Genomic DNA, 20,432 nt, shown 5'->3' on the forward strand with positions numbered 1-20,432 from the left:
ATTACGAACAAATATTTTAATATTATAAATAACTAGCTTATGCCCGCGACTCCGTGCGCGTGAAATAAAAACATAAGTAGCCTATGTGTTCTACCAGACTATACTCTATATCTATACCAGATTTCATCGAGATCCGTACAGCCGTTTAGGCTACAAACTCTAACAAACATCCATCGATCTAAACTTTCGCATTTATAATATTAGCATGATTTCTAAAGATAATAATGTATGTATTTGTTCATCAGAAATCTACGAGGAGAACGAGTTTCCACGACCCTACATGATGCGACGACCGGACCCCCACGAAAGTTTCTATGCTGCTACCGATATTATACACCACGTAAGTACCTCAATACAATACCGTATAAACTAAGTGTGTACGCCCTATTTCTATCCATTAAGCAATTTTAAATTCCGTATATGGCGGTCATCCGGGTTCCACTTTTTCAATCATAATGTTAGAAAAAATTATCACTATTCTTAAGTAAGAGTAGCTAATGTATTTACCAGTTTTAGGATAATAATAATAGAGTTTGTTTATGGTTAGGAGTTTGGACTGGAACAAGGTTCCATCGTCACATAAATTTCTCACTTTCTACACCAGAAATAAACTTTAATACCTAATAAACTGGATTAGGAAATTCTTTATGATACGAGTATTTATGGTTTTTTAATCATCATAAATACAGCGTGTAATATACAAATAATTCAATATTTAAATATTTACTTTATCTAACGCTATATGTAATATTAAAATTAAAGTATTTAAACTCTAATTATTTGTTTTGTAATAACATAGGTAGTTACATCTATAAGTGTTGATTGTAACTAGGAACAGTACTCGGTTTACGGTTGACGATTGGTATACCGCCTAAAATTAATTATCCGTTCATCTGATCAATTTCCAATTCCGAATCTAATCTGCTCAGATCCCATTGCACTAACCTCATTATAGATGCATTTATTGACTACGTTCCTCATAAACCTACATACCGCGTACATACGTGTTAACTTGTCTATGTTTCTGATTACATAACTTCAAATTCTTATTCCCAAAAATAATAAAAAAACTAACGTAGTAAGAGTAATTTAATTATTAAGCATAGATTATAATCTACACTATGGGAAGGCCTTATCAAAATGGTAATCTCTTATTAGCTGATTTAAAATATTTTACAATATAAAAATCAAATAGTTTTTTTTTTATGTATGTTCACTAGTGCGCAATTTTTCTATAATCGCAATATTTTCATCAATAAGGATAGATGAATAGACAGATGGAACACGAAGCGTCAGTATAGACAGTAAAAGTGGCATTCGCTCGTAAAGTATTGTACTAATGCACTCTAGAGGCGTCGAACGTCGACGGTTGATTTCCCGCGAGGGACCGCCGAGCCAAACGCCCCTCCACTTCAAAACATGCCAATTGATCGTTAATACTTAATGAGACGAATAACTCATACTCTTTTGCTTGATTAAATTAGGTTTTTAGAGATACTGTAACATTTTATTAACAAAAAGGTTATCAGAGTGTGGAGTACACCGGTAAAGGTAGATCTACAGTGAGATGAATGTATTGTGTAAAAGGTGACATGATCAAAAAAGGGAGTGATGACTGAGATGACGAATGATAGAGTTAGCTGGAGGACGAAAACGCTGACCATACGGGAATAGGATGAAGTAGGAGAGGTCTGAGGTATTGTAATAAAAAACAAAAACTAACACTCAGACCGTCTATAGGCAACCCTAGGGTTGCAAGTCAAGGATACTGTTAAGCTTGTTCTTAACTTACTCTTTTGTACATCTTCCATTCAGTTACAGGTTAGTTGGTTGTAAGGGTTTCGTTTTCCGCAACTACAATAGCGCTAGTGTAGATCTTGTCTGAGGTTGAGATCTTAAGATATTGATTCACTCCAGTCAGGGGAGCTCTTCAAATAACCACAGCAAACCTTTGATGTGGCTTAAAGGTTTTCATAATATGGTGCAAATGATGGTCTTAGATCATCATAACCAGCTCACTATACGTCCCCACCGAGGGGCTCGGAGCCTCCCCTAATTAAGGGGTGACTAGGCCATAGACAACCACACTGGCCCAGTGCGAGTTGGTTGACTTCACACATATCTTCACCGATATGTGCAGGTTGCATCACGATGCTTTCCTTCACCGTAAGAACGTCGGGTAAATTGTGTACATATGAAAATTCGAAAAATCTAAAATTACATTGGTACATGACGGGATTCGAACACAAGACTTGTAGTTTACAAGTCAAGTGTTTAAACCACTGAGCCACCGACGCTCTCAGATGGTCTTAGATATTCTTCATCAAAAGATGGCAATCGAAAAATTTAAAGAGAAAATAGGTTTATTTTAATTTGCTACTAAATGCATGTCTATTTAGAAGAGAATACTAATTAAATTTCCACCCTCAACCGTAAAACCTAATTCATTTCCACTATGAACCATTAACTTGTAAAGTTCAAATTTAGTACGTGCCCTACAGCAATGGACAACCCTTTTCTAAACCCTGTAGTCCAAGAAACTTCTCGAATTAAATAATTTATATGTTCTTTGTACGAGTATTTCAGACATCTACATTAATTAACAACTATTAATATAAGTAATTATCCTTAAACTTGAAGAAATAAATCTTAGTCTTACTAATATCATAAACGAGAAACCTTAGTTGGATAGATGAATAGATGTTTGTGAAAGCTTGTAGCCCAAACGATTGAACAGATCTCCATGAAATTTGGCATAGACAAAAAGGATAGTCTGGAGAATACTTAGGACACTCAGTTTTGTTTCTTTAACTCCATGCGGGCGGAGTCGTAGGCGAAAGCTAGTAAAGTATAAACTTAAGTCCATAAGCCTCGGCCATCCTCTATTATTAATCTAGGTATCTTCGAATTGTCACAATTTACGTTTGATTAATTAAATTCATCTTTCACCCGTCTTTATCATTCTACCTACGTTACAGCCTAAATATACGAATACCTTACACTTACACAATACACTATATTCATAAGCAATTAAGTTAGTAAAGTTAATAGGAGCTACTTTACAACTTAAAGTAGTGTTAACTAATGAGTTAATACGCTCAAGTTGTCAGAAAGAAATATTTTATCAGACATTTCTTCCCGTGGCAGCTGGAAGTTTCTCATTACGCCGTGGAAACTTTACATATCTAGTTTAAATATGCCCGCGTTCGCCGCCTTAAAGTCTAACGAAGCTAGTTTCGTGACTTTCCCAGCGAAATGTTGCATACGTTGCAGACGCCGTAAACATTTCTATTGTTACCGACTAAGTATAACAAACAATACTTTCACAAGTCGAAATTAATAATAAGAATACGTAACACAAACTTTTAGATAGTTATAAAAAAATAGAACATAATAAAACTATGCGGTTAACAATCGTGTTATAGATATATGGCTCTAAAGTAAACTCAATCTATATTAAAATATTACTATTAAAACTAAATTGATGTTTTAATTAATATTACGTCCAGTAAAAGCATTGAAAGGCAAATTGCTTTCCATTATCGCCGTACAACGTTATTCCTCTATGGATGATTTTCATGACAATTACTACGCGGGTGGAATTGTTAACAGATTTCGCCAGTGTCCCGACCGCACACATCGCACTAATGATTACGTTCAAACGCGCCTCTATACAGGTCCGTTGACCGCATTAGTGATCAAAATTGCGACGGTCGTTCCGAGTGACGTGTAATGTCCATCGAATGTCAACCGTGCTACGATCACAGCTCGAAACAAGCCCAACACTCAAACAAGCAATTCAAAGGATAGATGTTGAACGATTCAACGCGTGTTCGAGGTTAAATTTACCTACACTTCAGTTAAACGGTTTTACTTCTATGTTTGTGGTTTATGTGTTTATACAATGATTTTCGTTAGTTCTTACAAACGTGTAAGATATTCTACGCAATCAAAATGCGTTAAAACCCTGGATAGAGATAACTGTTTGATAAAAATTAACAACTTTCTTAATATATAAGGCTTTTAAGATTAAAAAACAAGACACAGCAAATACCTAATTAAAAAAAGGAAGCTATTTTAATACAAATTTGCTCCAAACAGTACAGTTCTGCGCGGTTCATACTTGCCCAGTACAGTCGGTCAGTAGCGTTTAAAAACTCAACCGTCAATCAACTGGCACAGTGTGAACGCTAACTGGAACTATTGAGTCCATACAATCAAACATTTCATTTCTTTAGGTAAAAAATAGTACCATAACTTTATTTAAATGTGTTTAACATATATTAAGATTAAATGTTTTAGAAAAAAGGTTGCATATATTTCTGGTGTGTTGTTACTTCTCTTTATCATTAGACCGCGTAGCACGGTTAATTAACAACGCAAATGATTCGTAAAAAACGTATCCATTGTGAAACGTGAAACAATGTTAGAAAGCGTTTTATAAATAAACTAGCTTTTGAGCGCGACTCCGTCCGCGTGATATTAAAAAAAAAACTATAGTGAGTAGCCTATGTATTTACTTCCAGAGTATTCTCTACGTCTATGCCAAATTTTACCGAGATCCTGTCAGCCGTTTAGACTGCAAACTCTAACAAACATCCATCCATATTTATAATATTAGTAAGATTAGTAAGATTAGTAAGATTAGTAAGAAGTAAGATTCGACGATCAACGAATTAACGGTTAAATTATTTAAGGTTCAAATATTTCGCAAATAAACCAAGCTTCTTATTATCCGCAGATGGGAAAGTTTCTCACGGCCGCAATTATTTTATCCGCTCATTTAGATCCTTTCAAACTCTTAAAGCGTTTAACAACGACTTTATTATTACCACTATTACATTGTTTTCAGTTTTTATTTATCTTATACATTACAATAGAGTGTTTTGCTACTTTTACTATTTGTCTTGATATTTACTTACAGTAAAGATGTCACAACAAAGAATAGAATTAAATAGTAGAAATATTATTATCTCAACGTACGATCAAAGGATGAACAAGTGCGTAAGTTAAAATTTAAAACGCAATTCAAATCCAACAAATAACGTATAATATTTACAAATCTTAAAAACAATATTAAACTTAAAATTAAAACTTGTACATCTCAATTATTTCCACAAAATAATGTAATGAATACGCAACTTAAGAATGAGAACAAAATCCGTTCTAACCAAGTTAGTTTGCATCTTAAATTAAAATAATAACTTGTTGCATAATTTAAACTACACGCCGGAAAAAGTTTCGGCAGCCAAAGAAAATTCCTCCCCACTGTTTCATATTAAGAAAGTTTTAACTCATTTTAAAATTTTGATCTACATTTTAGGCGAATCGGAATTCTTCGACAGTTTGTCTTATAAATTTGCACAACTTGTACCTAATTCCCAGCTTACAGGACGCAACTGTACTCTTTATTTATACTATGAGGTGGCAAACGAGCAAGCGGCCACCTAAATCATCCGAAATTGCAGATGCGTTAAAAATATATTTAAAAAAGCAAAATACATAAAAGTCTTTGTGGATACATGTAGCCTAAATGGCTTGATTATTAACTTTATTCTATCTTGATATGCAAAACGTAGCCATAGTTACCCCTAACTTAGTGTAGGCTTCTGGCCTTCGGTATGAAAGTATAAACACTATTAACGAGCATTATTTAGCATCTTTTTAAAATTTAAGTAATGCTATAGATTTAATTAAAGAGATGAGATGAGATGAGATGAGAGAGGGTTTACCTTAAAATGAACCTTTCATTTTGTTTAAATTCTTATACAAACCTTATGACTAAACTTATGTTAACACAGGTAGATAAAAACCTTCTCCATATTTTTGTAGCGAAAAGCCTTTTTGCAAGTCGCCGCTCGCACGCAATACTGAATTATTTAACCTCTTTTTTAACAGTCTTTGAATAAATAAAGAACTGATTTATTTCTTCTAAGCTTGTATTTTATATAGCGTTGAACACACACACGCTAAGGTTGTGATTATTTTATAACTCACATTTATGTTTGTATATCCAACAATCCTTTTAAAAAAATAAGATATGTTTATTGTTTGCGATTTAGACACTTTCAATTACTCATAACAATCGACACAATCCTAATTGAAATTTAAAAACAAATAATAAATCAATAAAGTGGAAAATTTTTAAATGACACGATTTGTATTTAATTTTTTTAATAAAACGATTTTTTTATTAAAAATTACGATTCTGTTCCCATCATTTTGAAATCAGTCGCAAGCAAACCGAATTCCTTTAAAAGTAGATTGCGAATAGCATATCAATTGTTCACAATGGAATTGCTACGTAAGTTCAGTTGATTGTGCAATCAAGCGCAGTATACAAGCACTGGCTTGTACTGTAACAAAGATATATTATGTCGGTCTGGCGGAGCATTAGACTGGTTTCCAGGTATTTAGTGTTTGCCTGCGGCCCCTTAATTTGTGTCCGCTAATTACAGTGACGTACACAAGCTAGCTACTACTAGCTGTATAAAAATTTACCCGTTCATGAGTTTGATATAATATTAAAAAAAACTTTTTTTATTATGACTCGAAAGATCTTTATTACGTAACTCCAGAACTATTGAAATATGGATTAAACAGTGATATAGGTTACACTCGCACTACAACATTTTTACAAGGTAGACGATGTTCTAGGTACAGCTAATAAACAATAAAATTTTAATATTTGACTTAGTTAATCACTTTAAGTATTAAATTATTACATTTTCTGTGCAAAATCCATCAATCAACAATTGCGAATTAAACCATTTTGGCAAACATCTCAGAACAATACACAAACACTGATTAATCCACAGCAAACAATAGTCGACCAATTCAACGGAGCCTCTTTGAGCCAACATTCGCCAAACATTAACGGTCGATCTTAACGGGCAGAAAATCAACAATTACTCGAAGTCAGCAACTGTAAGAGCACACAACTTCTTTCCATAAATCGATACAACGTAAACGCGAATAACTCAATTTGTCATATTCACTTTCAAATATCTTATTCAATCTATTTCTATACATATAATAAAATTGAAGTGTCTGTAATATCAAAAGAAAAATCCCAGGTTTCGACAGAAAAATGTATTTGCGTTGCTTTGTAACGTAAAACGCATTTCAAAAATTTTTGTCTGTCCGTCTGTCCGTTCGCCAGCCGCGATTATTTCGGGTAATCTCCAAAATGGCTGGACCGTTTTCGACCGGACTTTCGGACGGGTATATTACAGACGACTTTATTATTATCACATCTTACTTGTTTTAGTAGAAAAGTCACATTTGATACTTTGAGAAAACTTATTTTTCTACATTACAAAGCTTACTCAAATAATTATCCTATACCTAATTAAATTATTGGAAACAAAAGCTCTTTAACTTCATCGTAAGAATTCTTCTTCACAACAACAGCTTCAGTAAACGCCGAAGTGGAAATAATTGGTATCGATGATATTAAAAAACTTACAAAATCAATACAATACACTTGTGCAGAACGCATAAAAACTTTACAGTATTCAAACATGGTACTTATGAATGGAGAAAAAATAAGTGATGCAAAGAGCGTATAAAGAGAGGGGAACTCGAAAGCATTTTTCAATTCAAAGGAAACCGGAGCACGGGTAATCGAAACATATTACTTTATTCCCCTTCCCGACTGCAATTCAAAAAGACATAAAAAATCGAGCACGTGTCGGTCCGTCCGTGCGAGGGTCAGCTACGGTGTAGGCTAGCTCAACGACTAAAGATATCATATTCAATTCTATATAAGGTTCCTTTTACCTTTAACTTGAACATCCTTTATTTCTCGATTAGTTAACACTGCTTTCAAATTCAATTTGCTAGAAATTACTCATTGAATTTTAAGTGTTCCATTGAATTTGTGACATCCTATATTCTTGTGGTTCGCTTCAGGTTCACGTTTATTTTTAAGTGAATTTATTTTTATAGACACATCCATTTAAGTATATTTTGATCTGATACGATAAAACATTTTTCAACTATTCATTAAGGAAAAAGGTAGTCAACATAAAAAATGATGTTTTCAATTTGAGATAACTAAAATATTTACAAACGTATACGGGGAAGATCATAAATATTTAAATGTTTTCAAGGTGATTATGAAATTGGCTGGCTTTCGGTTGCGCGCTCGAATAAATATCAATTCCCCGGGATATGGCACCTGAGCCAGCGTCGCCTTAATGGAGTTGTAAGCTACGAGCTATACAAGGAACAATGTACCTGATATGCTCATTTAGTAATTGCAAATAGTATATTATAAGGTGATTATGTGTTGTGTAATTAAAAAAAATAATTAAGAGCCAGAGCGGTTTATATAACTCATATCGAGGTCCGTTATGCAGTTTTAGAGATAAGTAACAAAAATCATTCATCCATCCAAACTTTCACATTTACTTGTTACCAAGATTACTATGTTATACTTACTCTTTGAGAAACATTAGACTGCATTTGCATGGTTACCGGTTTCTTTAAAACTAGCTGTTGCTAGCGATTTCACGAGTAAATTAAAAATATGGCCTATTTTTCTTACAGATAAATTACCATTTCAACAGTAAAAAAAATTAAAATCGGCCCAGTAGTACTTGAGTTATTTCAATACATACAAAAATACAAATGTTCTTTACAATATCAGTATAGATATACGAGGAGTAGATCACATTCAATTGTGTTTGTCTAAGCCACTAAACATATGGAGTGTGAGGTATGATGATTCTAATTCTACCTCTGAGTGTCATAGGAGTTGAGTACAGTCAGTTAGGATTTAATTCACTTAATAATTTAAAAAAGTTCTATTAAGCTGTTTAAGTGCCTCTACAAAGATGTGTGCTGCATAAAAACGTTCCACCTGTATTGAACAATTTTAAAGCTTACCTTACTTTATAATACCGCTAGTAAAATTTTGCGACTTCGTAATAAAATCACCGTCGCCGTCGTCGCCGCGGAGTAATTAATCAAGCCGCTAATAAGCCTAATTAGTATCCTATATAGTCTACAGGAAATTAATTATTGAGCAACATTAAGCTGTGACAGGAAAAGTGTTATATAGGTAAAGATTTAAGAAATGAAAGAAATACATTTCATATATTTCTTTTAGGATTTTCAGGTGGTACCTCTATTCACCATTTGGATGGCTCAAACAATTAACATAGTATAACAATAAGAAATAAAGTACTACTATTCCAAACTTTGTACCAACTACATGACCTTTTTTGTAGCCAACCCTATGTGTTTTATCACCAGGGCTTACTATACAATAATAATGTTTTATAATGTTTTATAAACCTATTAGTTCGCCCGCAACTCCGTCCACGTAGAATTTAAAAAAAAAACAAAAGCAAGTCGCTATGTGTTCTTCCAGACTATCTATCCTCTACATCTATGACAAATATCATTGAAATCCGTTCAACTGTTTAGGCTACAAATTCTAACAAACATCCATCCACCTAAACCTTCGCGTTTATTTTATTAGTACGATTACTTATTATTACCCAAAACAAACAGGCATAAATACATAACGTCAGGAAAATGTTCATTCAATTTACGCGCCTTTAATCAAAAACAAATATTGTGAGCGCGGTTTGACCACGTTTTGTTGTTGTCTTTGAAAGATTCTAAACAACGCTTGGGGCACGTAACAATTTAAAACAATCAACAAAATTGCACTTTAACACCTAGACAGAAAGATCTAAACTGCTTACAAGTTGAAAATTTCTCAGCGCTCTTGTAGATATTCTAAGCACGGCACTGAGTCCATCGTTTGCTCGATGACACTCTTGTTAAAGCTCTTTGAATAAATAGTTTGCGATACCGGTGGCGATAAATTAATACCTTCTCAACGGAAGCGATAAAAAAAAACATTTCAAAGCATTTAATTAATAAGAACGTTAAACGTAACTACGTTGTTCCGTACTTATAGTGTTAAGAAATTATAGAGTTTACACTTTTTTAGACCTTCCAGCATTTTAGCTCGGCCATTTTCCAATAAATTACCACTCTTGTCGATAGAAGTTTATTGAGAAATGTCAAAACGCCTCTATTTATTCTAAGCCACATTAAATTAAAAACTAACTTCTGTCTACTATTTAAAAATTAATACACTGTAGAGAGCGTTAAAAGAGTATAAATGTACTTAAATACAAAATTGAAAAAGTTTTTAAATTATAATGTTAAGATGTTAAAATCCTATTCATATTTGAGTGTGCAATAAATTTATTCAAGTGACTTCAAAACTTTTCCAAAAAAAGCCACGACTCGGCCGCAGAATACAGTTCGTAGCTCCGCGGCTACGGAGCTCAGGTGTTCTCAACCTCTCCCTATTTCTCAAAGCGAATCCAAGCTGTGGCCCGTATTTTATAATGACACTGGGAGCTTGCTCAAACGACGTATGCTCGCTGCCCACTCAAGGATTACCTTTAGGGCTGCGCCTCGGTTGTTATCATTATTTGTCTGGAAAGTTTTTGAAATCTTCAACGTTTAAACTTTAGAACATTTTATCCTCGAATATTCTGAATAGTTTCGTTACAATTTTCACATGACTGCTTTGCTGAGCAAGAACGTATAAAGAAATATACGTACTACATAAGCGTACATCGTTACTGTACGGGTAGATTTAAAATGATGAAAGAAGTTAAACTCCCTCAATGTCCTCAAAACTTGCTAAGGCAGCTGTCTTAGTAATTTTCCTCGCAATTACACCTACATAGTTACATTGTCCGTTGGTGTGTGCTTGACTGACTGCGATGTATACAAATCGAAGAGAATGTAATATTCGAAAGCATATTATGGCTGATTGGCTCCTTGCTCCGGGCTCTATTGTGTGCCTCAATATCCCCGAGCTTAGGTCAATCGCGTGCAATATCTGGTCATCTTGAAACTTAACAATATGTACACAATTTCACTTCTATTTCTTGTTAAAATTGTAAAAACAAAACGTAAATAATATCATAAAATTACGAAATAATAAAAATGACCTTGTAAAGCAATAATAAAACAATATGTCCTGTCAGGACTCGGCTTTAAGTCCCAAAAGAGGCAAACTTTGATAAAGCATTTCTATTCTTATTTACGTCGGGATTGTATTGATAGAAATGGATAATTCCCAAAGGTATAAACCAATAGTGTAAGTTATTGTTTTCCCAACTAAATTACAAGATCTTTTTATATAGAAGCATTAAAGTAATAACAATAAATGTAGCACCTGCAAATTATATTTCATAGCTAACTGTGTTATCATTGTTACCGTTTATAAATAGAGATGTAATTCATTTCCAACTCCTATTTATACACAAATATAATATTTACCACGTCAAAGGAATCAAATTCAACATAAACTTTCTTACAATAACATAACTAACAAATAACAAGGCTAAGACTGAACTAATAAAGACAATATCGAATCACGGCAAATGTTTGCACAAGTCGGCTGCGAACTCAGTCTATTGATAATGTTTCCATGACACAGAGAACGTTAAGTTAAAGGAAACTTGGTGAACGTTGTGTTTCGAGTGTCGCCTAGCTAGGTCAGAGTTTGCGTCGCTTTTGCCAAAATCACTCCGAGAGAGGAAGTGCATTAATTGAATCCGTATTCACGTTATAGACAAGCGGTTGGATTGGATTTACATCTATGAATCGTACCTAAATTCTCTATGCTATGTTCAATTTAGTTGTGAATACATTCTATAATTAATTTTGTCTCTGTATCCTGTATCCTGTATTTATCTCTAAACTAAAACTAAACTCTATATTTTTTTTAAAGAGATGGATGGATTGAGTGAAAGGTGACATGATCAAGAAGGGAGTGATGACTGAGATGACGGATGATAGAGTTATTTGGAGGACGAAAACCCGGTGTGCTGAGCCTACGGGAGTAGGATAAGGCAGGGGAGATGATGATCCTGTATTTATCTCTAAACCATTGAATGGAATTAAATATTTACTAGAATCTTTGCATCTGATGATCGTTTTATGATCACGCCTAAAATAAATATTTCATTTATTCACACGTAGCAAACTGTATAAGAAGTAAAACTATACTTATATTATAAAGATGAAAGATTTGTATTTTTGTATGTATTAAACTCAAAGACTACTCGGCGAATTTCAAAAAATCTTTCACCGTTAGAAAGCTACGTTATCGCTGAGTAACATAGGTTATTTTCTTTTCACGTGGATAAAGTCACGAAAACAATTAGTAGTATATATATTTTTTTATTCCTCCTTCTTTCCCTCATTTCGATATATCCAGCCGCATTCTCTTTCAAAGAGTAGTACCGACTGGAATGTAGGTTAAAATTCTATTCGTTTTGCACAACACAAGCCATTCAGTAATGTTTACTAATGTTGATACCCGGTAGATAGCACGAATAGAGAGTGGAGTGGAGGCCCCGGACCGTACACAATATGACTTAACTAAGGTAATTAGTGCACCGCTATATGCCTTGTTTAAGGTTTTTACGGCAATCTTAATTAATGCATTGCCTGAAGAACACCTGAGCCCACGTAAGGGGTTTTAATTTTTAATTGCATTGTTGAGGTTTATCATTACGTACATTTTATCGTTCACTTGGTATATTTAAATTAAACCTTTAAAAAGCACATCAAATATGTATTACAATATTTACTAATTTCCGTTTTTAAAGTTGTATAAAAAATTTTGTCTGTAAATTTTTTTAAGGATCACAAACATTTTTCGTTGTTATTTGTTAATTGTTACGAAAAATATGTTTCAAATATTTTCCAAAGAAAATTTTAATATTTTGTTCTAGAAGTTTTTATGTAAACTTTATCCTAAGTCTTTAACTTTGGCCTTTGATGTGATACTACAAAGCATTCTTTTAGAAAAAGATAACTAAATTAATTTAAGGAACCAAAAATCCGGATTTACTTTATAAGACGTTCCCAAATAAGTTTAAAACCCAATGAACATTTCTTAATCAAAAGACTATGACAAAGACTATGTTCTATGTTCTCTTGTAATGCAATCAACTATCTATTTAACATTCAAAGGCTTTGTATAACTTTAAAAGAGTACCAGCACATGTTATTTATATCAACAATCTAATACGTAATAAACGGCTCATCAATACACTCATACACGATGCAGATACATTCACATTCATGAGAGACTTTCGAAAACAATGAAAAATGTTTTACAAATATTTATGACATACATTACTGGCTTTTGCCCGCGGCGCCGTTCGCGTGGTATAAAAAAAAGCAAGTAGCCTATGAGTACATCCAGACTTCTCTACGTCTATGCCAAATCCCAACGAGATTCGTTCAGCTGTTTAAGCCGCAAACATCCATTCACCCATCTAAACTTTCTTACTTATAGCATGAAGTATGGTGTAAGATGTACTAATTGTTTTTAGAATCAATCCGCACCAAGGAAAGAAATATTTTTTTCTCTAATAATAATTCCAGTGTTAATTAAAGGACTAATCTCAAATTAATCGCGTAGCATATATTTATATTTCTCTCGAGGTGTCTGCATTAACTCGCATTGTCTACTAACATCCTGTAAGTAATAAGTTTCGTTTATGTGCTCCAAGTCTTTTTAAAGAGGATCGTAAAATAAACGGGATGTACGCCGCCCGCAGCAATCCTTTCATATTTAAATAGAGGAAACCACAAAGTATTCTTTTCTTTCAATATTGTTTACTTTAGCTCTTGAAGTTGACAGTACTTACAAACTAAAGAATTAGAACAACAAAATATGAAATAAGTAACAAACTATTAGATGATAAAAGATGGGTCAAATCGTTGCTCAAATATTGTCGCCAATTGGTTTAAAGTCGGTAAGAATAATAGAGAATTAAAACTAGAAGATTTTATAAACTTGTAAACAGTTCTACTTGTCGCTTATCCAACATATTCCATGCGTTGTAGTTCTCATATATCAACAAATGTCACTTTTAAAACAAACTAATACATCACTCAAGTGGTTACAGAACTATCAATTACTATACAAGGCACTGAATCAGAACGGATGATAACACCCATAACTCGCAAGTTGTGAGTGTTAAACAAGGAAAAACCTATATTCGTATGAATATTCTCTTCAAATTAAATTTTTGAAAGGTAATAAACACTTATACTGTCTGGTAAGACTCAATCAAGGCTGAAGTGTAAACTGTGGGTTTCTATTGACGAAACACTCGAAAAAAAACATTACTGTCATCACTCTTAAGTGTTTTATAAAAAAACAATTACAACACTATGATGTGTCTGATGTCAGCAGTAGAATCCCTATGGCAATGTAAAAACTGCACAAACCTAGAAACTCGAATAAAACAGCGACCATGAAATTGATTTAACTAAAACGAAAGTCGTAAAAGAGGCACCTTCTGGAAAATGATTTCGGCCCCGAAGACTATTTTATATACGGCAACTTCTATGTTTTATGCGACATTTTAGAGCTTACACCGCCATCTTTTTGCGGGCACTCCATTACTTGTAACATACGGTACCGTGTAGCCACAGCCACTACCCAGTGTAAGTACCCCCGAGTGCCGCGTGAATATGTCACATGTCCCGTTACACCCTCACACCCCAACCCTCTCGCCTCCAACCCCTCGCTTGTGTTACCGTTGCTGAATTAAATAATGGATTGGCTTGGCATAACAACTATTTCATTCTGTTTACACGCTCCTCTAAGAGGCAGCTATAACAAAACGTTATTTACATACTAACAGAGAAATTATACGTTTAGATTTTTATGAAATAAGTTCTTTATATACGCTATTAAATTACAGCCACATAAATAGTTCGCATTGAAGTAGGGAAGTGAAGGGTTAACCCTTAAATGCATGATGATGCATTTTACATCGGTTTCCTCTTCCACACCCAATACATATTCCAAAAAAATTTTTTTTTTATTTTTCCCTTGGTCTATGTTCAATTTACTACCCGTTTAAATTTAGGGCATATAAAAATAAAAATCATGCATTTAGGGTTAAGTAGATATTAAGTAAAGTTTTCATTTGAATCTGAAACTTCATCATAAAATTGTCTGTGTATTAAATGAAAACCACGAAACATAGGCAACAACATTTAAACTATTCTATGTGAGGTAGCCATATAAAGGGGAAAGGTCGGGTTTGTAATATTAATGGTATTGCCTAAGGTATGCTTGGATTTTACTCATTAGGGGTATTATGTGGCTGTTTGAGAAATGATAAATGAGTAAAGGTCTGTTTAGTGAGGAGAGAAACTTGGCAAGGCTATGCTGTTCTGTTAACATATTGCTAGATAATTATAAAGCTCTGTTATAACCCTTCTATAATAGTAAAAAGTTTTTTTTTTTAATAAAAAAAGTGTATTTCTGTCCTTCTATCTGCGTATTTACATATATTATTCATCATCAGAAGATCAAAAAAAACAATACAGTAAATTGGCAGGCAAAACGTTTGCGTGATATGGACATAGTATGCGAGGACACAAAGCCCACATAAGAAGTATTAAGATTGGATATGGCACCGAAGATAGAGGAAGACCGAAGAGAGTATGGACGGATTGTTTAAAAGGGGATATATCGTCTTAAACAAATAAGATTTTATTTTAACGTTGACTAGTCGATGAGAATCTAAGTTCTAGTATGAAAGCTAAAAGTTCGTCTATTCGAAATACTATCGAGTGATGGTTAACGGTTTCAGTTCACTAATATCGAAACTCTGCAACGCCACACCAATAAGTCATCGAGGCTCATAAATTATACGAGCACAATCTTGGTTAGGGGGAATAGCAATTAAGTGAGACCCTAGATTATTTACTGCTACACAAAATACACCATCGTCGTTATTAACGACAAATACCGTAGCGAGATATGATCGATACACGGCTCGCGAAATTAACTCACATTTTGATGAAACGTAATTGACTAATGGATATGTGATCGAGCCTTGACACTATCGACAGGCTGAACTTTATTTCATTCTCAATTATAGTATCGCGCCTGCTCCGACAATAATCCATCTTAATTATTATGAATAAACAATAAACAATAATTTTGACGCTATAAAATAATAACGTTATACTCTAGAATCTGTCAATTACATGATGAATGACAATATTCACATAGTGTGCCTACAAATTCCATTGCCGGAACATTTATAGTAAACATCTGCTAGTCTGTCAACAGTGTAAGCTCACTTTGTGGTTTTTTGTTAACAGGCATACCCGGAAGAGCGCTACCGGCGCCGTGAAAGACCCATCCCGGGTCTCTTCACCTCAATCAAACTCCCTGAAGCCGAGCCCCCAAACGGGGTGGCGCCCCTGCTGGATTTCCCGCGGGGGCGCATGCGACCGGTTACTTTCCTCGGCGAGAGCCTTCACGGGAACGTAAGTACAACTTGTGACAACACTCATAATCCTTAATCACTAGTACCCATGGTAACCCCGTCATATATCTCTCAATACTCTAAACCAACTCCAGAATAAACGTTTTAACATGAAAATGATTCTACAATTATAAGCATCAGAAATGTGAAAGTAGTTTTCGGGTTTTGCTTTTATAAGATTTTCGTAAAAATCCAATTGATTAAATTTTCATTAAAAAGTTACTAACTACTCCGTTCCACATGTCTGGTTAAAGAAAATATGAAAATATCCTAAGAAAACTTTGATACTAAATACAAAACAACTTTGTACCAAGTCCGGTTTATTTCTGAAAATAGTTAGATAAAATTCTAAGTTAAATTTAAAAAGTCTTCAAACTGAGTTTTCGATTCCACTTGTTCCGTTTGAGATGGCATTGTAAGAGGTTTTTGCAGCACTTTAATAGTACTCTTGTCATGTTCTGGTGCTCCCTCTAGCGAACCTGTAGCAGTTGACTCCAGTCTTCGACCTGTACTAGTTTCTTCAGTTGCCTCAGGTCTCATCAAATTTGGTTTCGAGGCTTTTTTCTTTATTTCTTTTACATCTAATAAATTAATTGTTTCATTTAACTCGACGATTGCTGAAAAAATTGAAATCGGCTGATATTTTACGTTTTTAGTTGTATATGCATACATAATTTAAAGAAATATCTCTTAAAACGAGCTGTCGTCTGCAGACTTCGTTAGTACGGAATAAAAAAGTAGTCTATAATATGCACGTTCCTGTCAGCTACTCCAGTGAGAGTCCCGTCGAAATCGTTGCAGTCGTTTCGGAGATTACCCGGAACAAACGAGGACGGACATGCAAAGAAATTTTTAAATGCGATTTTCGTTATAAGCAACGCAAATACATCATCGCAAAATCTGGAATTTTCCTTCCGATAGTAATATGTAAATACAGGCACTCCAATGATATAATATCTATAGTTAAATAATAACTACCATCTCTGATTTACATACAAGGTATGTTTACGTTAATACGTAAAGTTTTGTCGTTTCACCTGCTTGAAAATTAGTTCCCGAAGGCTTATTTTGTATGTCATTTTCTTCTGTCAAATTATGATGTTCATTTAACGTGAGCGGTGCTGAAATTTAAACGATTTTTACGAAATGTGTCATTTCTATCAAAATTAAAACTAAGTAGATTTTAATTATAGTTCAAATAACTTGGAGCCTATAGGTTTCCCTGAACATTGTAGCATAGTACCATATCTTAAAGAATATAAAGCTATTTTATTAGTAGACACGCTTTCGCCCTCAATTTATGTGGAATTAAACAAAACATCAAAAGTAATAAGCCTATGAGTTCTTCAAGGCTATCATCTTCGACTAAAACTTGCATCTAGATTCATTCAGCAGTTTAGGCCACAAACTCTAACAAGATGCATTCCATCCGTCTAAACTTTTGCATTTATAACATTAGTAAGATAAGACAACTTTCAACTCCGGCTGTCTATTTAGATTAATCTTTAATTTGCTTACCTGGATCTTCTAGTGTCGTGTGCTGTATATTTTCCACAGTGATTTGATTTACGGGATCCATTGTCATATTCTTAGATACATCCGCAGACCGTACCTCTTCTTGCTTAGGTATTTCATTTAAATTTATTGTAGCTGTAACAAAAAGTTGTTCATTACAATGATTTAATGAAAGTTCAACACCTATTTTATAATCTGTTTCAAAACACAAGTCAAATTTGACTAAACTTTTGACAAAATAAAGTAAACCAGTCAATAACGCTGTAAGAAAATAAGTATTAAATGAACCTACCATCACTCAATATAGTTTCAAGCTTGTAAACATGATATGCAAACTTCAAACCAAACTTCAAACTTAATGTATACTTAATAACCGGTGTTCATAATAAACTTGAAATTGATCTATCAACTACAAAAAGGTTTCTTATATCGCTTCTCTTACCCGTTAAAGTTTGCTTTATCTCATCTTTAAATTTCCCATCTTTCATAAGATCGAGAATGTTGTCCACAGAGAGCTTCTTTTTTATTTTATCGAAAAACTCTTCCATTATATATCTTTTTTTGTTTCTATTGTAATAATCTATAAAAACATTTTTGTGTTGGACGGCTTTTGCAAAAAATTTTAATTATTTGATTTCGATTTGAACACAAATTTACTGTCACTTTTAGTTTAAAATTATTGTTTTATTTCACGAATTTGTGGCAGCGCATGAAAAAGTTTTCATGCTGTCATTTATTATCTACTCTGAATACGTATTATGTACCATTTAAACATTTTAGACGGATGGATATCTATTTTTAAAACATTTTACTTATAGATAACGAAAATTACGATAGCTTATTAATCCCAAGTATTATGCCTGGATAACAAAACAGTATAATGGTAAACAAGTATTAGAAATCGAACCTTTAATGTTTGAGTTTATTCTTTCTAACGTATAAAATTACAAATCCGTCGCCTTCATAACATTAGTAGAGACGCCGTAACTTAATAAATAAATTCAAGTCGTACATCACTGTCTTAGCGATACAATTTTTTGCTGTTTAAACAAACAACAGTTTAAAGATAAACGGGCACATCAAGCGAGCAGGCAAAGTTTGCCCAGGTTGCCACACTCAACTAAATTCTCTATGTTTGTTCTTTCTTAATTAAAATACAACAATGACACGCGCCACTGTTTGCCAACTCCACCACAAACTGTTCGTAAGCAACAGATCTAATTAGGATAGACATAAATGCTCTAAATTGAATTTACTTTGAATATTTACTGTTTATTTTGTAAACTAACATCGACTACTAAATAAAGTGGCGTTGTATTTTGCGCAATAGATGTCTAACAAAAAGAATCTGGATTTTGTCACACTCTTAATATCGTAATAATTGTAAAATTTGATCTCCAAATAAACACATAAAAGTAGCGACCATTAAAATCAACATAATATCAGACCAATACCAATTATTCAAATTTATGAATTGAAATACTTTACCTATAAAGTAACGTGTTCGGGACGGCGCCGTCTTGTCAACACGCTCCGATCGCGTGAATAATGCTATTTTGCACGAGGGTGGAACAGTACACAATGTAATACTTTGAATGTAGTTCGAAGGCACACTTTTTGACAAAACTGTACTACTCTGTCTCAGCATATAGGTTCAAACAATAGCAGTACGTACTGTTCTGTACTACAAATGCATCACTCTTCTACCCTCGTGTGAAACTAACATAAGAAGGTTTCATGGAACGCCTCAATCTTGTCACTGGGTTCCAGTCAAGTGAATAACGTGTGGCGTTCGAGTGGAATAAAACTTGAACTTGATTGACTACTATTCACATTGTAATGAAAACAAAAGAATACCTTATTGGAAATTGTAGGAAAACATGTTATTATTCTCTTCCTCTTCGTGATAAATTGTGACATACATCATTTAAATGTCTGTTAAACTATTAACCTAATTATGAATAAAAAAAATGGTAACTAATCTTGACACGAGATAACCTTTTGCAATTTAAAAAACCTAATATTTTTTACCAAAGAAACAAAAACTAAAACAGTCATGTAAGTTGCATACCATGATTAAGCAAATATTCAGTTAATATTAATTTAATGTGACATGGAATTTCAAATGTAAAATAATTAAAATTTATAACAAAGCTTTATTAAAGTTCAAACAATATTTATTACGAAGGTTTGATGTTGGTGCGGGCACGATGGGGTGGGGAGAACATTTTTGGACGCGTGTCGCTCTGGGCGGAACAATGTCGGTCGCAACTGTGCCTTTTCTCTTGTGTAACCTTTCCTCTTTGACAGACAAGTGGAAGTTTCATTATTTGTTATTAATTTATATGACTACTTGTTTTTGCCCCTGACTTTGTGCACCTGCGGAGGCCTAATTCTAGTCCCTTTCCCTTTCCACCCATTTTTAAGAGGAAAGGATGGGAAGGAAAATTTAACGGTTAAGAAGACGCATAGCAAAGTAAATGTCCTTTTTATGTGCGTCTCCTCCCCCGTCAATTAAGGGTAGGCAACGCATCTGCAATTGCGGAAGTTTATGGGCAA

The 20,432-nt window shown here is 33.8% G+C and overlaps 2 protein-coding genes across 2 annotated transcripts in view; one reads left to right on the forward strand and one right to left on the reverse strand.

Annotated features, from left to right (window-relative positions):
- Positions 1-20,432, forward strand: part of LOC106110075 — a 38,836-nt gene that overhangs the window by 12,534 nt on the left and 5,870 nt on the right. The window contains exons 5-6 of the mRNA XM_013291762.1: positions 246-340; positions 16,192-16,359. Coding sequence (XP_013147216.1) covers positions 246-340; positions 16,192-16,359 — 263 coding nt within the window. The remainder of the gene's footprint in view (positions 1-245; positions 341-16,191; positions 16,360-20,432) is intronic.
- LOC106110109 lies at positions 16,659-18,530 on the reverse strand. The gene is made up of 4 exons (XM_013291821.1): positions 18,316-18,530; positions 17,877-18,008; positions 17,396-17,479; positions 16,659-16,975 (listed from the first exon to the last, which is right to left on the reverse strand). The coding sequence occupies exons 1-4, from the start codon at positions 18,419-18,421 to the stop codon at positions 16,707-16,709; spliced, it is 591 nt and encodes a 196-aa protein (XP_013147275.1). The 5' UTR covers positions 18,422-18,530; the 3' UTR covers positions 16,659-16,706.

Source organism: Papilio polytes, unplaced genomic scaffold, assembly GCF_000836215.1.
Source record: "Papilio polytes unplaced genomic scaffold, Ppol_1.0 DF820889.1, whole genome shotgun sequence".
NCBI classification, from domain to species: domain Eukaryota; kingdom Metazoa; phylum Arthropoda; class Insecta; order Lepidoptera; family Papilionidae; genus Papilio; species Papilio polytes.

Bases quoted from the DNA above. Each gene is read 5' to 3' on its own strand.
- LOC106110109 (XM_013291821.1), bottom strand. From the start codon at position 18,421: ATGGAAGAGTTTTTCGATAAAATAAAAAAGAAGCTCTCTGTGGACAAC. The intron at 18,009-18,315 runs GTAAGAGAAGCG...TTTTTGTTACAG, and splicing joins GATAAAGCAAACTTTAACGG to CTACAATAAATTTAAATGAA. The intron at 17,480-17,876 runs GTAAGCAAATTA...TTTAAATTTCAG, and splicing joins CACGACACTAGAAGATCCAG to CACCGCTCACGTTAAATGAA.